General features: G+C 44.8%; 2 protein-coding genes across 2 annotated transcripts in view; one reads left to right on the forward strand and one right to left on the reverse strand.

Annotated features, from left to right (window-relative positions):
* The window catches only part of GNL2 (G protein nucleolar 2), a 22669-nt gene extending 12501 nt beyond the window's left edge, over positions 1-10168 (forward strand). The window contains exons 9-16 of the mRNA XM_023582738.2: positions 2031-2159; positions 3273-3377; positions 4157-4315; positions 4536-4649; positions 7754-8208; positions 8557-8627; positions 8968-9056; positions 9979-10168. Of these exons, the coding sequence (XP_023438506.2) occupies positions 2031-2159; positions 3273-3377; positions 4157-4315; positions 4536-4649; positions 7754-8208; positions 8557-8627; positions 8968-9056; positions 9979-10131 (1275 nt within the window). The 3' untranslated portion in view covers positions 10132-10168. The remainder of the gene's footprint in view (positions 1-2030; positions 2160-3272; positions 3378-4156; positions 4316-4535; positions 4650-7753; positions 8209-8556; positions 8628-8967; positions 9057-9978) is intronic.
* DNALI1 (dynein axonemal light intermediate chain 1) lies at positions 10129-21631 on the reverse strand. Its single transcript, XM_058303859.2, has 6 exons — positions 21480-21631; positions 20826-20971; positions 15826-15995; positions 14676-14854; positions 13535-13699; positions 10129-11906 (listed from the first exon to the last, which is right to left on the reverse strand). Exons 1-6 carry the CDS (start codon positions 21558-21560, stop codon positions 11871-11873), a joined length of 777 nt encoding a protein of 258 aa, XP_058159842.1. The 5' UTR covers positions 21561-21631; the 3' UTR covers positions 10129-11870.
* Positions 21632-21756: the final 125 nt, after the last annotated feature.

Below are 21756 nucleotides of genomic sequence, written 5' to 3' on the forward strand. Positions count from 1 at the left end.
ACTGAGCTACACCTACTCTCCTTGCCTATCATTTTTATCTTTAATTATTGAGAGCTGTGTCTTTAACTCTGAATTGTCCTGTCCCCCTTTGCAGCTGTTCTTATTTCAGGAATGCAGTGTCTTCTTTGTCTCTGGGAGAAGGTTAATGATATTAAGTTTTGAAATTTTTTTCTCTTCCTACAATGATTGTTTCCTGCAAACTTTTTTTTCTCCATCTTTTATGTTGGAGTCACAGTTTACAATGCCTGGTTATCCATTTCTTTCTTTTTTTTTTTTTTTAGGTTCTGGGGCTAGAGAATGAAATCGGGTCCTCATATGTCAGAAACTGGTGCTCAACCACTGAGCCACATTGGCTTCTGAGTTGGTTTTTTTGTTTGTTTTGCATGGTTTTTTTTGTTTCTAAGGAGGCACTGGGAACTAAACCCAGGATCTCCCATGTGGGAAGCAGGTGCTCTCCTCTCCATTCATATTTAAAAGTGAGGCACTGAAAAACAAAGCTGATAGAAGTTTTATGCCTGAGGATTTGCTTGTTGACTATAGACTTCACTGTGGGAACATGGTTGGAAGATACCGTAGGTGTCAGTGTCTATACTTTTGGTTTTGTTTTGTTTTTTCCCTCTTGGACCCATGAATTTCCCCAGAAAGGAATCTTCCGATATCCAGCTTTGGGGGCAAATAAGCCTGGCTACCAGGGTTCCAGAAGCGTGAGTAGGGGGCTGGAGCCTCACTGTTTAATATTTAGACTTTCAGTTAATCTTTCTTGGAACTCATGCCATCAGCTACTGTTATCTTTCAGTCTAGGCTCCCTTTAGAAACATGCAAGATTTGGAAACAAAAGTTATCTAGCAAGTGCCTTTCTCAGGAAGCTTTGGGAAGATACTTTCATGAAAAGGAAGGATTAAGCTGTGAAAGAGAAGGAAGAGGGACCTAAGGTTCTGGTTTTCTGTGGGAGGAAGGTATAGAAGTGTGTGGCTGTTTCTGCAGACTCTCCCAGTCCCCTTGTATTCCACCCTTCCCCCACAAGTATCTGGGACTTCCAATTCCTGAAGTTTTGTGCATTCATTGGCATTATTTTGTTTGATTTTTGGCTTTGAAGCCACTGCGCTTTCATCTTTAGTAGTGGACCAAGTCAAATACATCTTTTTAGCTTCTAATTTTTAGCATTACATGTTAGTTTTTATTATCTCATCTCCAGCTTGTTCTTTGACCTGTTTTTTTTGTTTTTTGTTTTTTTTTAAGATTCATTTTATTCCCCCTCCTCGTTGTTTGCACTCACTGTCTGCTCTATGTGTCCATTTGTGTGTGCTTTCTGTGTCTGCTCTTCATCTCTTTAGGAGGCACCAGAAACAGAACCTGGGACCTCCCATGTGGGATAGTGGCACTCAGTTGCTTGAGCCACCTCTGCTTCCTTCTTTGTTTGTGTCTCTCTTTGTGTCTCCTTGTTGTGTCATCTTACTGCGTCAGCTTACTGTACCGGCCTGTTGTGCCAGCTCACTGTCTTGTTAGTCTTTTCTAGGAGGTATTGGGAATTGAACCTGGGACCTCCCATGTGGTAGGCAGGAGTTCAGTCGCTTGAGCCACATCTGCTTCCCCTAACATGGTTTTATATGTGTTAATTCTCATTGCTGTTATTCGGGTGGAATTTGGAGGAGTGAGTTAAGCAGGTACGTTCTTTCTGTCTTTAAACAGAAGTCCCCATCTGTTTGTGGACTCCTTGAGAAGAAGATGATCTCTGCTTCCTTGAGGCTTTCTGCCAGTGGTGTAACTTTCAGTATGACTCTTTTTTTTCCAAAATGTATGAAGAAAGGGGTGTCTTTTGAAATGGGTCTTGGATTTTTTAAGGTTATCTCCCCTAAAGACATTTTATTAGATGGTGTTCTTCTAAATTGATGACTAAGAAGCTGTTCTTTTGTTTTTCGCCCAGCATACATCAGGTTTGCACTGTATTCTTTACTTGGAAAGTGAACACAGTCTGTCTGTGGGGATATTCAAAACTGCATGTATGCCCTATATATTCCTTTTTTCAACAGTTGCACACTGACAAGAAACAGATCAGTGTTGGGTTCATTGGCTATCCAAATGTTGGCAAGAGCTCTGTGATAAACACATTGCGTTCCAAGAAAGTTTGCAACGTGGCCCCTATTGCAGGTGAAACGAAGGTACGTCTGGCTTGGGGGACTCTGATTTACTTCTACATATTTTATTTCTGTGGATGGTGATTGTTTAAGACAGAAACTTCCAACTGTTTCTCTTGATTGAAGACCACCAATGGGAGTTGAGCTCTCTAGATAGTAGTTTGGAATGCACCACAACTATTCTACCCACTTTGATAAGATTAAGAATACTTGGGGGAAACGGACTTTGGCCCAGTGGTTAGGGCGTCCGTCTACCATATGGGAGGTCCGCGGTTCAAACCCCGGGCCTCCTTGACCTGTGTGGAGCTGGCCATGCGCAGTGCTGATGCGCGCAAGGAGTGCCGTGCCACGCAAGGGTGTCCCCCGCGTGGGGGAGCCCCACGCGCAAGGAGTGCGCCCGTGAGGAAAGCCGCCCAGCGTGAAAAGAAAGTGCAGCCTGCCCAGGAATGGCGCTGCCCACACTTCCCGTGCCGCTGACGACAACAGAAGCAGACAAAGAAACAAGACGCAGCAAATAGACACCAAGAACAGACAAACAGGGGAGGGGGGGAAATTAAATAAATAAATAAATCTTTAAAAAAAAAAAAGAAAAAGAATACTTGGTATGCCAGTGTGTGAACTTGGCATGATTTGGTAATTGCTGTTCAAAGTCTGTTTTAAATTGTTGTCCAGCCAACCTTTTATGTTGCTAAATAAAAACTAACCCAAGAATATTTGAATCCTGGGTTAGGAAAGGAAAACTTAACCTGAGGAAAGATTCTGTTAGTTCGGGGGTTCATACCTGGAACACAAAGTGTTTGGGGAACAGTGTGGTTCTCCTTAAAGGGAGAGAGGCCAAATTGAGTATTAAGCTTCCAAGAGTAGTTTTTAAAATCAGGGAAAGGTTTACGACTGTGTATTACTGCACAGTGCTAGTTGGAAGTCTTGTCTCTGCATTATTTTTAGACTCTCAGCTGACGGAAACTGTAGTTTATACTTAGTGGAAATGTCTCATGTGTGGCAAATAGAAAAGAGAGAGTAGCTCAGGTACTCAGCAGGTTAGAATTACTTTCTAACTTCATGCATGAGTATCAGGTGTTTGTGAAATTAGATTCTTTGTATTTGACAAAGGGAAATCTGACTCTTTTCTGTCTTTAGGTCTGGCAGTATATTACACTGATGCGTCGGATATTCCTCATTGATTGTCCAGGTGTGGTTTACCCCTCAGAGGACTCGGAGACAGACATTGTGCTGAAAGGAGTTGTGAGTTTTGGGGGCCTGCTAGGCTCTGGTCGGGGGCGGGTGGCGCGTTGCTCCATGGGGAACCCTGGATACCTTTGCTCTTGACTCATTCAGAAAGCGGTTTAGGGTCAGCCTGTCTGACCGCGCTTTAGGACGTGATGCTGAACAGGGCTCCTCTCCATTCCACTTAGGCCTCTTTGAGGAGTTAGTGGAACCATGGGCATATCTGGTCAATGTCATCTCACAAAAGAGTTTTTAGTTTACACACAGGATCCAGAGGGAAGCAGGGCCTGTTTATGTTTAGTGATAATTCATCTTCGTGGGTTTATGGGTTGAGTCATTTTGGAACCTAGTCATTTCCTCACTAGTTTCTGAATATGACTGAAAATGTTAAATGGTTCCACTTAACCTGAACCAGTGCTTCTGGCTATACATCCTGTGCACATTCCTCCCTTCCTTAAACTCTTCCTTTCTTTTTCTGTCCCAGCATTGGCAGGCTTTTAACGATTTCTCCTAGTGAGTAACATGAAGCATTACAAGTTTAAATGACTTGGGAAGCCACGCAGTTCGTGGTGAGCTGGAAATAAAACTTGAGTTCCGGGCTCCCATGGCTGTGGTTGACGCTCAGTGGCGCTTCCTTCCACCGGTCGTGCCTAGCCATCTCAGAGACAGGCTCCTGCCAGACTCCACTGGCTTGTGGTGTTGAAATCTATTTTTAAATATGGTTACAAAGAACTTTGGGAATGTCACTGCTTTCATAATAAAGTTTGTAGACAAAAAGATTTCCTATTAATATGTAGGTTCAAGTTGAAAAAATTAAGACTCCTGAAGACCACATTGGTGCGGTACTTGAACGGGCAAAGCCGGAGTATGTCAGTAAGACATACAAGATTGATTCTTGGGAGAATGCTGAGGATTTTCTTGAGAAGCTAGCTTTCCGGACTGGGAAGTTATTAAAGGTGAGCCAGGATTTGTGAGCCTTTAAACAGGTGCTTTCATGTTGTTATGACCAGCTTCCTCAAGCAGCATGTGTGTGTTATGGACTTTTTTATGTGCATTGTGTGTGCATCATGACACTTGTCAAGTTGGTGATGGACAACTGGGACCACTGAAATGCCTCCAAACTGGGTGGTGATTTTGTTCTTTGACTCTGAGTAGAAGCCTTTTGTGACATTACAGGGTGGAGAGCCAGACTTGCAGACTGTGGGTAAGATGGTCCTCAATGACTGGCAGAGGGGCCGGATTCCTTTCTTCGTCAAGCCACCCAATGCAGAGCCTGCTGCAGCGCCCCAGGTAAGAACAAGTGGTCCCCCCTCAAGGAGAGGATGCTTCCTGACCTACATGTGGTATCTTTTTTTTTTTTTTTAAAGATTTATTTATTTATTTAATTTCCCCCCCTCCCCTGGTTGTCTGTTCTTGGTGTCTATTTGCTGCGTCTTGTTTCTTTGTCTGCTTCTGTTGTCGTCAGCGGCATGGGAAGTGTGGGCAGCGCCATTCCTGGGCAGGCTGCTCTTTCTTTTCACGCTGGGTGGCTTTCCTCATGGGCGCACTCCTTGCGCGTGGGGCTCCCCCGCGGGGGACACCCTTGCGTGGCACGGCACTCCTTGCGTGCATCAGCGCTGCGCATGGCCAGCTCCACACAGGTCAAGGAGGCCCGGGGTTTGAACCGCGGACCTCCCATATGGTAGACGGACGCCCTAATCACTGGGCCAAAGTCCGTTTCCCATCTTTTGACTGCCTTCCTTTATGGAATACATTTTTCCTTTATAGTAGGTATTTTAAGTACATTGTGTCTCATTCCAGAGTGCCCTTGCCCTGATCTTTTTTAGGGGGAGTGACATTCAGAGATTGATAAAGAGATGAGATGGATGATAGAAGACTGAGCTTAGAAACCAGTCTTTGGGGCTTTGGAAAAAGAGACCTTATTAAATGTGGATGTTCTTTTGGTACCTGTATCTTTTCTTTTCCTTGAGAAGCAGTCATTCCCAAGATTGTTTTGTTAACAGACATTTAGTAGAACCAACCATGTGTCAGCACGGGAACAGTAGGGGTGAATACCCTCAAGAAGTTTGTAATTGAGTGAGAAAAAAGAATGGTGCTGCTGATTTGGGGGGGAAAGAAGTCTGAGATATGGGGCTTCTGGGCTGGGTTGAGAAGCGTCCCTCCTGTTCCATTTCCTTTACCCTGGTGGTGGACTTCTACAAGGTTCCACCTTTAGCACTTTGCTTTACTGTTACCCCAGTGTCTTTTTCAGAGCTAAACCAAGTCCCTTGAAGAAGTGCCTTCCAAGTTTCACTTCTGTGCTAATAGCTTTTGTGTCCACAAAGCTCTGGTTTCCTCTTGCTCTGGTCTCCATTCTCGGAGCTTCACTAATCAGCTAGATATTTCCAGTTGAATATTTGCTCCAGCATTTCAAAATCAACATACCCACAACTGTAATTAGTCAACTCTCCCCTCCCCCTCAAAAAAACTCCACCAAACTACCAAACAAAACATTACTTCTCCTGTCTTCCTTTATATGTTAACTTATTCATTCATTGATCCACTCAAAACAACAAAAATGTAGTGAGCATCCATTATGTGCCACTACTTTTCTAGATGGTAGAGGAAGGCAGTGAGCAAATCAGCCAAGCCCCCGTCCTCCTGAACTTGTATGCTAGTGAGAGAGACAGTAAATAGATAAATAGGTAATGTCAGGAAGTATGGAGTGGTGTGAGGAAAACTAACCTAGGGTAAGGTTTTTGAGGGAGGCAGAGCAGTGCTTTTGTATGGAGGGTGGTCAGGGAAGACCTCTGACATTTTGGCATATACCTTAAGGTTGTAAGGCAGGGGCCATGCAAATGTCTTAGGAGAAGATCAGGCAAAGGCAAAAGCACCTGACGCCTGGCATGCCTGGTATGTTCAGAGTACTGAAAGGAGGCCCTGGGGCTGGAATGGAATGGGCAAGGGAGAGAATGGTATGATGGGAAGCTATTGGAGGGTGCTGGCTTAGCCAGCAGCTGGATCTGACATGCTTTTAAAGGATTGTTCTGGGAGTCTGTGTCCCTGTTCTCTCATACCCCTGTATGAAAACTCTCTGGGTGATGGAATTATCTTTAATGCTTATTTCATTAGATAATTCATTAACTAATAGTTGGGTAATTCTTAAGAACTGTGATTCCTTTCTTTTTCTTTTCTTGGCAGGAAGGGCAGAAACCCCTTTGAGAAACTGAAAGCTAAAGATTGCCTTACTAGAAAAATAAATAAATGCTTATGCAAATTTTATGTTGTTTCCTGGATTATAAGGATTCTGATTTATTCAGCACTTACAAATAACCATTCTTGACTTTGGGAAATCATTTAAGTTCTGTGACTCTTTTTTTTTTTTTTAAAGATTTATTCCCTCCCCTTCCCCCTCCCCCGGCTGTCCACTCTCTCTATCCATTCACTGTGTGTTCTTCTGTGTCCACTTGCATTCTTGTCAGGTGGCACTGGGAATCTATGTCTCTTTTTGTTGAGTCATCTTGCTGCGTCAGCTCTCCGTGTGTGCTTTGCTACTCCTGGGTGGGCTGCACTTTTCTTGCGGGGTGGCTCTGCTTGTGGGGCACACTCCTTGCACAGGGGGCACCCCTGCGTGGCATGGTACTCCTTGTGCGTGGCAGCACTGTGCGAGGGCCAGCTCACCACACGGGCCAGGAGGCCTGGGTATCGAACCTTGGGCCTCCATATGGTAGGCGGATGCTCTATCAGTTGAGCCACATCCACTTCCCAGTTCGTGACTCTTAGTTGCAAGAATGAAATATATTGTGAAGCACCCATATAAAGCTTGACGTTTACTTATCTGTGCACCATTATCTAAAACAGTTCAGTCTTTTCAGTGTACCCAAACTCAGAGTGCTAATTCTGAACTCTCTTCACTCATGAAGTTCCCCTCCACTAACATTATTCCCTTCCTTCAAGGTGCCTTCTCAAATGCTCCCTGCAATGCTAGTGCTGTTTTGTGCCTTAGCATTCATCTTTGCTTTCATTTTTATGTAGTTGCGTTTGCTCATTTTACGTGTACTTAACAACCAAATTGTACTTTCTTCCTATTCCATACAGCAGTCACTAAAGTTATAGGGAATCTTTCCTGTCTGCAGTAAATGGTTGGTCTTAAACACTCTAGAGTTGCCTCATCCTTTGGAACAGCAACTATATTCTTTTATTTCTTTAATAGTGGTTTTCTGGGTTGAATGCATGTTGGATTAGAACAGTTTAACAATATGACTCAAATTTAGGTGTTTTCAGTACTTCCCTTAGACCTTACTCCTAAGAAGAGGAATATCTCATTGAAAGCAAGATAAGCATTGAAAAATTCAGTTTGTTTTGTTTATTTTTAATTGGATTTCTCTCCCTGCCTTCCTTTTTGGCCTCAATAGCTTCCATCCTCCTCATCTCTGGAAGTTGCCACAGAAACAGTCCAGAACAACCTAGGAGAGGAAAACACCGAAACTGTAGGTGAAGAGTCAGTGTCTGTCACTGAAAAGCAAAAAGGAGAGAACCACTGTGACACCAACTTAGAAATGCAACAGATTCTTGCACGTGTCCGACAGAACTTTGGCAAAATCAATGTTGTGCCTCAGTTTTCTGGGGATGACTTGATTCCTGTGGAGATGTCAGATATTGATGAGGAGCTTGAGAACCTTTCTGCAGAGGAGGAAGAGGAAGAAGAACAAAAGCCGCAAGGAGGTGATGAGGAAGAGTCTTGCCAGGAGTCCCAGGAAGAACATGTGGAAAACGACACCAAAGCCGTTATTAAAGCCCTGGATGAAAAGATTGCTAAGTACCAGAAGTTTTTAAGCAAAGCCAAAGCTAAAAAGTTTTCAGCAGTCAGGTAAGTAGTTTCATATTTTCACAAATTGTAGTTTTTTCCCCACTTTCCAAAAAATTTGCCTTGAGTATTGGTGCAGTATTTACAAGGTAGTTACTGCTGTCTTTTAGAAGAATAAATACTGAAAATTTCAGCCATCAGAAGTAGGAGAAGCTTAGTTGTTCATTCTTTCAGAATGCCCAGGGACCTGTAAAAACTCTTGGATGTTGACTTCTATCAAAGTTATAATCATGGAAAGAGAAGTGAAGTCTCTTTATCAGTGAGATTTCTTCCTGTCTCCACATCACTGTGTGATTTGGGCAGTGGAGGGAAACGCTGGGCTGCTTTATTCCTTTGCTTGTTTTGTTGTAGAATATCTAAGGGGCTAAGTGAAAAAGTCTTTGCAAAAGCTGAAGAACAAGAAGATATAGAAGAAGATAAAGGTAAAGTTAAATTATTCAAATAATTTTGGTGTGATTTGTGTCTTTAGAACTTTGGAAAACTTAAGCTCAGTCTCCAAAATATCTTCTGTACTCTCATTATCCACACAGGTATTTATCATATCTGGCAGATTACTCTGGTTCCACATACTATTTATCTTACAAATTGGATTACCTTTTAATTCTACAAATTTTTCTTGGAATTAAATTGGCAATTCAAGGAAACTTCCTCTTAAAAATAGGGTACCATTATTAACTTTATAATCCACGGGTGGTTCCATGGCCAAAAATATGAACTGAAAATTCGCATTTCTTTCTGTGTGTGTTTGTGCGTTATTTCCAGTACCTACCAAGAAGGGAAAGAAGAGAAAGGCACAGCGAGAAGAGGAGGAACATCCAAATGAAACTCGCAGGACGCTCACATCTAAGGAAGTAAGTGTTTTTGGTTTTAAATATCATCCAGGTATAAAAAGTTGATAGAATCCAGGTATAAAGTAGAGAGGAGAAATCCAGTTCTCAAAACCCACTCTTTTAGAAACTAATGGTCTAGGGCTGAATCCCAGGAGCCTCAGTTCTAAGTGGCTTAGCTGAGATTAAATGAGGATCAAGAAGTAACCCACTGGGTGAAGGTCCTTGAGTTCATGTCTTATGTTTTAGGGGCTCATGATCACTATCCCCAAATATGTGGACTTTGATCTAGAGGAGTAGATTTGTTTTAAGTGGTCCAAAAAAGTGGCCTACATATGAGCAGAGAATATGCACATAGAACCCTGGTGTCTATGAAGAACATCCTTCTGGTTGAGCTGCTCAGAACTGGAATGAACTCTATTGGGAGGTGTATAGTTTGTTACTGGAAATGTTCAGGGAGCAGATGTCGCTCAATTGGTTGAGCACCTGCTTCCCATGTACAAGGTCCTGGGTTCCATCCCCAGTACCTACTGAAAACAAACAAAAAAACCCAACTCTCACTGAAGTGCAGATGTAGCTCAATGGTCGAGTGAGTGCCTGCTTCCCACATATGAGGTCCCCAGTTCGTTCCCTGGTACCTCCTTAAAAAAAAAAAGTGTTCAGTATGAGACCAGAGGACCACTTGAAAGGAATGCTGTAGTAAGGATTCAAACATTGGCTGAGGGGTGGACCAAATGAAAATTTGTAACTTGGAGTTGTTGACAAAAGTCACAATTAAGAAGTAAACTTAAGCCTGTGAGTTGAACACTCCTTTGCTAGCACTGCTTCCAGCAGCTGAGTAGTGGCATGAGAATTGTAGCAGAGATGAGAAGCAGCAGAGCCCTGTTTATAACTTGCAGTATTTGACTGCTTTTTGCCTGTTTCTGCCCCCCTTCATTTTTTGCAGCGGAGGCGAGCAGCTCGGCAGCAACAATCTAGAAAAGTTGGTGTACGCTACTATGACACACACAATGTGAAAAACAGGAACAGGAACAGAAAGAAGACCAATGACTCAGAGGGACAGAAACACAAACACAAAAAATTCAAACATTCTCAGTAAATGTTTAAAAAGTTGTTTATTAAATTATATAAAAATATGCAATTAGAAAATTGTATTCATTTTCTTCATATACAATTGGCATTTCTAAGATCATAATGCATTTTTTCTGAGGTTTGACAGTTGAAGTGCAAGGGAAAATAAAGAAGAACCTGCCTCACATCAAGTGGCACTTGAGACACTTGAATTAGCCCTAGCCCTCTTAGTTCTTCCAAAATGTAAATCTATTGTGTAAATGCATGGTAGACACAGGAGATGATGTCTGTGAAATGGAAAGTCTGGTATTTCTTTTGTACCAGCAATTAGCAGTCAGAAGAGAAGCCTAAAGAATTGTAAAAAGAAGAAAACTCCAAGGATGTAGGGTACATGGCTTAGGCTTTCAAATATAAGGAAAAGGCTACAGCAACCTCATTTGTTCCTCACTGAGTCTCTTAAATGGACCCATTTAGGACATAATGTTTTACTCTCAAGGTGGTGTGGAACTGACAGACTTCAGTGAGCAGAGTTCTTTCCCATTAAAGTGACAGAACACAAACAGATCATTTTACTGGAATCTTAGAATTCTTCTGAACACTTGGATAAGGGGAAAAGCTCTCACTTCAAAAGTGACATTAGTGTGGACTGTTTGTCATCTTGGTGGGACAAAGCACTTCTTGTCAGATAGCGGTTCTTCCAGGTAGCATTAAAGCCCCATGGCTTGTGTCCATTCAAGAACAGCTTTGCTAAGGAGTACTGAGTGCTTCAGCGTTCCATGCACGTGAAAATGTTAATGCCTTCTCAGCTATGTGACTTGTGAAACTTGGCTGAAGGACAGAAGTCACCCCAGCTTGCTGCCCTAGCCCACCTTGGTCTGCCCTGAATTAAAGATGTATGTTGCCAATTCAGTTTTCCGGACCTACACAAGCAGGAAGGTCCTGAGCCTCCAACTTTTTAGTTTAACTTAAAGAGGAAATGCAGTTGCCTTACAGGCCATAGCCTGGTAATTAATAATGAGAACTGCATGTGAGTTTTAGTTCTCTCTCCAGGTATTAATTAAACATAGCTAACTTGAAGGGTGTAGGGTCAGGGTTTGATTTTCTATAGAATATGGTGAGCAAATCAGATCAGTGGAGGAGGAGCTGAGGTACAAGCAGGTCATGATAACTTGTCTTTCCAGCAACAACTGACTTCCTCAAAAGCCATGGGTTTGACTCTGTCATTGTTTCCTAACCTAGGCAGTCTGAAACTAAAGAGGAAGGGGTACAGTTAACTTGGCAGGTAGGGGTAAAATGAAGACCCCAGAATGAGTTACTAGAGCTGCATTGGAGTAGGGATGAAAAGTCATTGAAGCCAGAGAAGCCCGTTAAGGTAAAAAATAAGTTTGGACCCAGAAAATGGAGCGTGAAGCAGTTCATTTGTCCAGAAGGAAGTGGTGAAAAGGAATGATAAAGAAGCAGTTGCTTCACCTGAGAACAGAAAGGAAGACAAAAAAAGAACTACAAAAAGGGGTAAATTCCAGGTATGAGAAAATCCCAAAATTGGCCAGTAAGCCACATCCTGAGATACCACCTTCTACTGCCCAGCCAAGAACCTGGATGCCAGACCTTAGGTGTTTCATGACACCAGGGCAATAGTGTGACTTCTGACAAATATGTAGATGGTGATCAGGGGGGTATGGGGTATTCACATATGAAACTAGCTTTTTATTACAAAGGGCTTATGATGGGGTAGTAGTGCTTGCTGAGACCCATATATGGAAATCATCACTTCTTTGGTGCAATAATGCCTTCCAGTTGGGCCTGGAAAACAAACAAACAAAAAACTCCATTAATATTTGAAACTTCCAGTCTAACACACAAATAGCTGAGGTGATAAAAAGTCTCTGGGAAGAAGAATCCAAATGCTGCCACTCCAAGCGTGTTTTTCTTTTTTTACTCCCAACTCCATATTTTCTAGATTAGCTGGTTTCTGGCTTGGCATACAGTCTTGCTACATTAGGAGAAACCAGAGCTGCCATGGTTTCCATACAATAATGGCTCAGTGTATAATATAAAGCACCGAAAAGGAAATTGAATAAAAGTTGTTAAAATAGTGGTTTTTTCATGGCTCAGATTTCAGGCCTGAAATCGTCTGCTAAGTTAAACATTGGGCTCTTTGGTTTGGGATCCTGGGAGCCCTGTGCTGGGGCAAGAGGTTTGGGAAACAGCAAATTTTCAGTCACTGAGAAAATAAGACACTCAATTAGAGAAAATTGCTACCAGTGAGTAGGGAGCTGTCCATCTGATATGTAAAGATTGAGACACTTAGGAGTTATTTACTCTGCTCCTCTGGCAGCCAGTAAAATAATTTACTGCCATAGAGTATGGACAGATCTTTAAGTAGGTCTATCCTAGGGACTGCAAACACTGCTTTATTTGCAGTGCAGCTTCAAGCCAATAAAAATAACACACTTTTAAAGAATCCTTCACCCTGAGGATTACAAGTTTGCTTGTAAATGTTAGAGAGATGCTAAAGTAGCCACTAATACTCTTAAGAGCAACTAAGGAGCTTAGGGGCTTAGATAAAGGCAGATGAGGGAAGCAGCTTCAGAGACTAAGTAAACAGATTTGCACCTGGTTGTCTAGCTTTCCTTTGTTTCTGATAATTTTTAAGCAAAAAGAAAATCTAGGTCATCCTCCAGTCTACAACAGTGATCCACAAATTTTTAACAAGCCTCAGAATCACCTGGAGACCTTTTTAAGAGATCACTGGGCCCCAATCCCAAAATTTCTGATCCAGTAGATCTGGGGTGGCCCCCAAATGTGCATTTCTAAAAGTTGCCAGGGAATGAGAACACCTGGTCTGGGACTCAACCTTTGAGAACCTTTGGAGTGGACAGAGACCCTGAGGTTGCAGAGGCCTGTGGCCTGGCTTCCTGAATAAAAAATATGCTTCTGGCAACGGGCTTCCAGGGAAAACACCTATGGCTGGGTTCCTCTAAAAACACATGGCATAGGCTTCTGATTTGGAACAGTGGTTCCCACTCAAAGGGCCTTCTCCCATACTTACGCCCCAAATGCAGTGCCACAAAGGTGACTGCCAGAAGGAAAGCACTTCTAGAAAGTGGAAGAGATCCAGCCTGCTCAATGGTAGCTTCAAAATATCAGCAGTGATGGGTAAGAAGATCAACTTTTTGTCTTATTTCCCAAGGAAAAAAGTCCTCCATTGGAGAGCCAGGCTGAGGTGTCATAGGGATTCAAAGTTGAGAACAGAGGCCCCATTCAGAGATAGATGGAGAATCTGGGTAACTGGAGCCTAAAAAGTCAGCTTCCTTTACACTTTGGCCGTGCTTATGGACAATTATTTCAAAGCTATCAGTGGGAAGAGGAACAAAGTTCTTAGCCTGCATGGAGTGAGCAGTTTCCACCTGGGCCTGGGCCTTGAGTACCTTTAGCTGTTGATTCGTCCTCTTTAGGAACTGAATCTCCTCATTGTGCTTCTTCTCCTCCACCTGTCGCCTCTCACTCTCCCGCTTCTCGGTGGCCTCACATTTTGCCTTCTGCTCATTCACTTGCCTCTCCAAGTCTCTCTTTTCTGTTTCCAATTCTGCAATCTGAGGACAGAGGAGCCCATCATCCTAGAATGTCACCAAGTGAAAGGGACGGTGGGAGTGCCTGGGCAAAAGGGACTTAGGGAACAGCTGTCCCACCCAGGGCCTTGTGAGGGTCTGCACTGCCACCCAGTGGGATGTTGTGGACTGGCATGGACCATGCACAGGGGAGGCTCAACTCTGCTGCGGCCAGGGTGGCTGCTACTTTAAACCAGAGGTTTTAAAAAGAGGTCCATGACCTTGAATTAAAATACAAAAAAACATTATTCTTGTGGGGACATGGGTGCAGGTGTGATATATTTATTAAATAATGCACAGTATAGTGTGGACTTCATAAGGGATCCGTGGTTTTCACCTGACTGGCATAGGGATCTGTGGAACAAAAAGGAGGGGAGTGGACATGGCTCAAGTGATTGTCTTCCATATGGAGGTCCAGGGTTTGATTCCCGGAGCCTCCTGGTACAGGCAAGCTGGCCCACACAGCTTGAGTGGAGAGCTGGTCCATGTGGAGTGCTGGCCTGTGCAGGAGGGCTGGCCTGCACGGCAAGCTGGCCTGTGCAGAGAGTTGGCGCAACAAGATGACGCAACAAAAAAAGACACAGAGGAGAGACAATAAGAGACAGAGCAGACTAAGGAGCTGAGGTGGCGCAAGAGATTGAGTACTTCTCTCCCACTCTGGAAGGTCCCAGGATTGGTTCCTGGTGCTGTCTAAAGAGAAAACAAGCAGACACAGAAGAATACACAGCAAATGGACATAGAGAGCAGATGGAGGGGTAGGGGGTGAGAGGGGGGCAGGGAGATAAATAAATAATCTTAAAAAACAAAAAAAGGACCCCTGCTCTAAACTGAGGGATGCTCACTGAAGGATGAGGCCCAGAGGTCATGAGTGCTGGGAGAGCACCCCAGGAGGTCAACCATGTGGCCCCAAGGTTGGCAGAAGAGTCTCAGAGGGCCAGAGGCTCAGGGTAAACCCACTCACTTTCCTCTCCATGTCTGACTTCCCCTGCTCGGCCTGCAGCGCCTTCCTCATGCCAAAGGCAACGCTGCTCTCATACAAGGTCTGGTAGGCGGCAATGGTCATGCGGATCTCGTCCCGGACGCGCAGCAGCAGAAGTCCCCGCTCTGCACAGTTGATGGTGACCTCACGAATCAGCTCATCTTTCAATGCACACACACAGCCAGCTCAGAGGAGGGAGGAGGGAAATGCGCCGTGTCCACTGCAGACTACGCTTCCCACAGGGAAGGACTCTAGATAGGGTCTATCCTCCTCACTTGGGGGCAATGTCTCAGTGGCCCAAGGAACCTTGCCCTGCAGCTACCCCACTGAATTTGACAAAGGGAGGAGCAGGCGGTCAGCAGGCTTGATTTGGCCAGGGCAGAGGGAGACAGGAACCCCAGGTTTGCTCCTGGCAGTGCCCTCCCTCCCTTCCATCCTCAGGCACAAACTGGTGGCAGTTTTAAAGCAGCAGGGAAATCCGGTGTGCCCTCTTGGCTAGACCAGTTTGAGGTGGTAAAAACAGGGTTCAAAGCATACCCACACTGCTCCCTAAATGCTGACCTAGAAGGCAAGCCATAATCCCACTCAGACCCTGCACTGCCTGAGGGTTTGGAAGTAGTTTGCAGATCAGAGCCACATGGGCCAGTGAGATCAGGCTGGGGGGCAAACTGCACTTGAAAGGAGCTGGATCTTAATCTTAGGTCCCTTGGCGTCTGCCCATCAACAACAAACTATCTTGAAACCCTTTTCTGGACCAAGTGCTGGATGTTGATGGATGGATATAAATACACAACATTACTTTTTCTGATTAAGAAATAAACACATGCTTAATATATTACTGTGGAAAAAAAATACAGATTTTTCACCGAAAAGTTCTCATCTTACTCCAAAATCTGCAAAGGGGTGAGGAACCCAGGTTATCAGGAATACAGTGATGGCAGGTGAAAGTCAGGCAGGAGAGGTGGGACTGGGAGGAGGGAAGAGAGTATGTTCAGCAGTTCCCGGGTAGGTCAGGTAGAGAGAGAAGAGATGATTCCAGGGTTGGGTGGGCTTTAGCTTGGGGGTACTGGACTGGAGGAAGCAGAAGAGTAGGTAATGTAGAGTGCAGTGTACCTGCACCCAGTCCACTCACCAAAACACTGAGAGTAGAGCTCCCTGCGGACAGGGCAGATGCCTGTCTCCCTGGCCTGCCGCTGCTGCAGCTTCAGGTCCAGCTGCTCCTGGAGGTGTACCACGTCCATCCTGGTGCTGGGGGTGCTGGACACCTGCTGGATCCATAGCTGAGTGTCTTCCACCCACTCCCTGTAGCATAGACACAGCCAGGCTGAGCCAACCTCATCACCCTGAGAGCGGCCCCTGGACAAGAGCTCTCTGCCTGAGCAGGAGTGAGGACACTTCTGCCATGGACCCACCAGAATCCTCCATCCCTTTCTCACTTGGCTGGGGGTGGAGATGTGTCTCTAAAGCCACACCTGCTCTGCTACCTCTACAGGGATCCTACCCTGGGGCCAGGTGGACATCCCTATACCTCAAGGTTCCTCTAAGAAATTATTGCCCACTGTTCCATAACTTACCCTCCTAACAGATTTATGGTTAGTGTTGCTTGATCTCAACAGAAGATCCAGTGGGAACCCCCCCACTGGCTTGTGAGGTGGGAGGCACTGGATACCACAAACCTAATACAAACCAGGAAGAGGTGAGTGTGTGTATAGAGGGAAGAGGTGGGTACTTGAAGGTATGTGTCTGCACAGCTCCCCCATAAGGAACCCTGTGCCAGAGGCACGGCTAGGTTCTGGAATCACAGGAAGGAAGGCTGAGGGGAGAGGCCTGAAGGGAAGAGACTTCTACATCAATGATGGGAGGAAATCAACTGAAAAATCATCTCCCCCCTTTTCACCTTCGCCTGTGAGTAGGCCCCAGTTTTTCTGTTTCCCCTTCTCAGCATAGCCTTCAAAGCTATTACAGTGGTATAGATTGGTGGTTGAGTGCCTGCTCCTTGATTTTGAACTTTGAGCCTCCAAACTTTGAGCCCATAAAATCCTGTTGTTTAAGCCAAACAGTTTGTGGTATTTTGTTATAGCATCCCTGGACAAATTAAGACAGACCTTTACTTGTCTGTGTTTCCTTTTAGACTGAGCTCCTGGAGAACAGGGTTTTGTCTAAATTAGATTTTCCTTTCTGTATCCTCAGCACTTAGCATTACGTCTGTTTACGGCAAGCAATAAATAACTAGTATACCAAATTGAGAGAAAATAGGAGATACAAAGAAAAAAGTTGGTAATTATTCCCAAACTAGAACACTCCACCTGCAATGCCAGAAGCCCATTGCAGGGATCCTAAATCTGTAGGTCTTGAAAGGGTACATGCAGGCTTCCAGATCTACCTCATGGGAGGCAGTCTACCATGGCAGACAAGGACATGGATTTTGAATTCAAACAGATCTGGAGTCCAGCTCTGCCTCTTCAGCTATTGTGCACAATGCCAGCATTCACGGATATCCAGTTCTCCTCTCCTTCCAGGCCCACGGGAAATTTATACTTCCTCCTTGAGATCTGATAGGGCTATGTGATTTGATTTGGCCAATCAAACATGAAGGTGTCCTTCCTGAGTGGAAGCATTTAGTTGCTGAGGCTCAACTCTCTGCTTCCCTCTTCTCAATTCTTGGTGAAAATGAAAAAGCTATAGGTACATATGGACACCTAACCAGGCAATTACTTGTAAATCTAACTGCTGTAAGTGAATTCCACCTTTTCCTAAAACATCTAAAAAAACCCAGAGATACTTTATCTATCTGAGATTTGCTGAGGTTCCATCTCTCTCAAGCCAAAGATTTGTGCTTTTGGAGGAAACACTTGTAAGGAAATGACTCTTCCAATTTGACATGACTTGCCTTCTGATGTGTTGAGCATTTCAAGTTCATTCTTTCATTAAACAAATATTTCTGAATTCTACTCTGTAGGTATTAGGGATAGAGCAAAGTCCCTATTCTTATGGCGCTTATATGCTAGTAGTGGGGGAAGGAGGGACAGACCATGACCAATCAATAGTTACATGTCAGGTGGAGTGGCAGTTTGAGATTATGAATCCCAAAAAGAGAAAGACTATGTTTGCAAACTAATCTATTCCTCTGGGTGTGATACCCTTTAATCATATTAAATTCAGTAGAGAGGCCTTTGATTAGATTACATGTTAAGATTGCTTTGAGGGCTTTTTGATTGAGCCCCCACTTTCTTAATGGGTCTGATATAAATGGACTCTCACACAGACACACAGGAAGAGAGAGATCTGTCATTTTTGATCCTGCCATGTGACAGAAAGGAGAAGGCTCAAACAGCTGAGGCCCCAGGGAGAGATGAGCCATTTGTGGGATGGCTTAAGTGAACCTTGGGAAGAGAGCAGCACAGCTGAGATGGATAGAGAAGGCCCAGTGATATTATTGATGAATTCCAAAAAGAAATATTGGATTATGTTTGTAAACTGGTCTTTTCCTTTGGGCATATTAGAGTGCACTGGATTTAGAGATTTTACTTTTACTTGATTAAATAATGATTAAGGCTTTGATTGGGCCATGCCAGTAGAGAAACCGAACCGCAGAGAAGGGAGGTGGGAGTTTTTGAGCTGGAGCCTGGGAAGTGAACACACAGAAGAACACAGAGGAATAGAGATGGCTCCTTTGACATGCCAGAAACCCCGGGGAGAGACACAGAGTCATTCCCCTAATAGTCTACAGCTGGCCTTGTGGAGAGAGCACAGCAGATGAACCCAGAGAGAAATAGAGCCCCGGGAAGAGAGGAACCCCGGAAGCTTGAACTCTTGGCAGACTTCAGCAGCCATCTTGCTCCAACATATGGAAACAGACTTTGGTGAGGGAAGTAACTTATGCTTTATGGCCTAACTGTAAGTTCCTCCCTTACATAAATACCCTTTATAGAAGCCAACACATTTCTGGTATTTTGCATCAGCACCCCTTTGGCCAACTAATACACCCAGAAAGAAACTAGCTCTTTGCTAGGAGAGAGAGGACTACAGGATCACTTCAGCACAAAGCCTTGAGGCTAGGCCCATGGAACCCCGAGAGGAAGAAGAAGGCTAGAGGGGCAGGCAGAGACCAACCAGAGATGGCAACCATCTTGCTTTAACATGTGGCAACTGACTTTGGTGAGAAAGCAACCTTGAGTTGAACTTTTTTACAGCCTTGTAACTGTAAGTGTTTACCCCATATTTATTTATTTTTTCAGAAGGTACTGGGGATTGAACCTGGGACCTTGTACATGCAAAGCAGGCGCTCAACCACTGAGCTACACCTGCTTCCCTAAGTACCTTTTATAAAAGCCAACAAATTTCTGGTACTTTGCATTGGCAGTCCTTTGACAGACTAATACAGGTGGTGATAAATATTGTTGCAGAAGAATAAAGCAGAGTAAAGGGACCATGATGGAGAGAGGTCTTCATTATACAGATGCTCAAAGAAGGCCTCCTTGAGGAAATGACATTTGAGCAAGATTGGGGTGAAGAAATGGAGGGAACCACAGGGATGTTGGGAGAAGTGCATTCTCGGCAGTAGAAACAGCAACTGCCAAAGCCCTGGCATGGGAGAGATTGTGGTGCTTCAGAAACAGCAAGTGGAGGCTGTGTGGCTTTAGCACAGTGAATAAGAGGAGAGGAACAGTAGATAAGATCATTGACACATCATGGGCCAGATCACACCAGGCCTTGCAGACCATGGTAAGGACTTTGGATTTTTAGTAGGCATGAGATGGGAAGCCATTAGAGATTTCTGGCAAAAGAACGGCATGAGCTGTGTATTAGTCTGCCAAAGGGTGCTGATGCCAAATACCAGAAACCTGTTGGCTTTTATAAAGGGTATTTGTTTGGGGTAAAAGTTTATAGTTACAAGGCCCTAAAGGGTCCAACTCAAGGTTGCTTTCTCACCAAAGTCAGTTGCCATGTGTTGAAGCAAGATGGTTGCTGATCTCTGCCTCATCTCTCCTTCCTGGGCTTCCACTTTCAGTCTCAACTCTTTTCCCAATCTCAGCTGTAAGGTTGGCAGAGGGCTTGTTTCTCAGGGCTTCATCTATCAGTCTCTGGCATAATGCTCATTTCTTTCTGGGCCTTCTTAGCAGCTGGCTGCTCTGTTCTCTGCAAACGATCAGGCCAATGGCTCATCTCTTCCGGTGGCTCCAGGATTAAAACTGACAGAGCTCTCTCTCTTCCCTTGCATCTTCTTGAGTGAGTGTCTTTTTATATCTGCCCACAAAGGGGGCAGGGACTCAACTGGAGTCATGCCTTTTTGACGTGGTCAAAGCAAAAGCCCTAAATTGATTTAATCAAGTAAACTTAAATCCTTTGAATCTAATACAGTCAAAGGATATCCCATGCAGAGGGATGGATTAGTTTACAAACATAATCTTTCTCTTTTTGGGATTCATAAATAATCTCAAACTGCCATGATCTGATTTATAATTTAGGGGAGAATAGGTTGTAACAGCAAAGAGTTGAAGCAGTTCCTAGCTAGGGGGCCATGACAGTAGTACAGGTGAGAAAATATAACTTGAAACAAGATGCTGGAGGCAGAAGTGGTGAGAAGTGGTAGGCTTTGGGCCATAATTTGAAGGTAGAACCAAAAGAGTTTGATGAAAGATCAGGCATGTGGTGTGAGAGATCAAAGCAAATGAAAGATGGCCTAAGTGCCTAGAGCACCACTCACTGAGAAGGGGAAGATAGTATGAGCAGGTTGGGAGAGGAAGAAATTGCGATTTATTTGGACATGTTGAATTTGAGATGCATATTGGATAGACATCTTCATGCATCTAATTAAGAAGTAGAATATAGTGGTCTGGAGTTTAGAGGAAAGGAAAGGGCTGGAAATACACAGTTGGCATATAGATAGTATTTAAAGTGGTGAGATTGGAAAAGAGTAGATAGAGAAGAGGTCTCCCCCCACCCATCCTCTCAGGATCCAGGTATCTGAAAGCTCTAGGTGCTCTGGGGTACTGGGGGGAACCCAAGCTAGGAACAGAGGCAGGTGTCTTTCCCCACATTCCCAAGTCCTGGGATGTAAAAGCCTGGGCCTTTTCTCAGCCACTGCTCCAATTTTCTTTGTTTTTGGTGCTTTTTTTTTTTTTTTTTTACCTTGGGGGCAGGATGGCATTCAAGATTTCTTCTGCCTGCTTTGCAGGGTCTGGGACACAAGAAGTTGAGGGGAGCTTGGTCTTTGGTGGCTGTGGGATTGGACCCGAGGGTCCAGGCTGCTGGGGACTGACTTTCAGTGGTCGAGCCTGAAAAGAGAGACAGGTTAAGGAAGAAGGTGATCCAGGCACTCAGCTCCACACATCCTGGCCGCCTGGATTGCTTCTGTCTCCTGCACATCCCTCCCCTATTCCTAGCTCTCCCTCACCTTCTGTCCTCTCAGCAAAATTATGTCTCTGAGTGGAAGGAGCAATCAAGAGCCTCTGGTCCCACCCCAACCCAATGCATGGGTCCCCTTTAACAACTGTTTCTGGCAAGGGTGCTCAGGCCTCTGCTTTCACAACTCTAGCAATGGGGGAAATCAATACCTGATCTAATTCTTGGACCCGGCTACCAAGAAAAAGAGTGAGCCCCATCCTAAATTTGCCACACCCAACATCTGGACGTGTACCGCTTTTCCACCTTCCGTCCCCGGTCCCAATCTCCTTTAATCCCCCGTCGCTGCAGCTTCCCTCCCTCGGTTTTCCCGATCCTCAATGAGAAGATCTTTCTCCATCGGAACTTCGGGCTCCCGGGACCCCCAAGAGCCGTCCTTACTTTGGGGCTCCGTTTCTCCGTGTTCCGGCTCACCAGCACCGGGGTGTCATACTTGAGCAGCGAGTCTGCCGGGGGGATCATGGCGGCAGCAGGGGTAGCAGTCCAGCAGCGGCCCCTCCAGTCTGGGCCTGTTTGTCGTCACCATGGAAACTCAGGGCATTGCCTGGGCGGGGCTTCGGTGTGGGGCGGGGCCAGAGGCGCGCGAATTTCATTCCGCTTCCCAGCGTTGGTGGAAGTTTTCCTTGAGCTACCCTTTTCCGGCCTTCTGCTCACCCGC

The sequence above is a fragment of the Dasypus novemcinctus genome, chromosome 9 (genome assembly GCF_030445035.2).
Source record: "Dasypus novemcinctus isolate mDasNov1 chromosome 9, mDasNov1.1.hap2, whole genome shotgun sequence".
NCBI lineage: Eukaryota > Metazoa > Chordata > Mammalia > Cingulata > Dasypodidae > Dasypus > Dasypus novemcinctus.

Bases quoted from the DNA above. Each gene is read 5' to 3' on its own strand.
- DNALI1 (XM_058303859.2), bottom strand. From the start codon at position 21,560: ATGATCCCCCCGGCAGACTCGCTGCTCAAGTATGACACCCCGGTGCTG. The intron at 14,855-15,825 runs GTGAGTGGACTG...GTGCATTGAAAG, and splicing joins GCTCTACTCTCAGTGTTTTG to ATGAGCTGATTCGTGAGGTC. The intron at 13,700-14,675 runs GTGAGTGGGTTT...CTCTGTCCTCAG, and splicing joins AGTCAGACATGGAGAGGAAA to ATTGCAGAATTGGAAACAGA.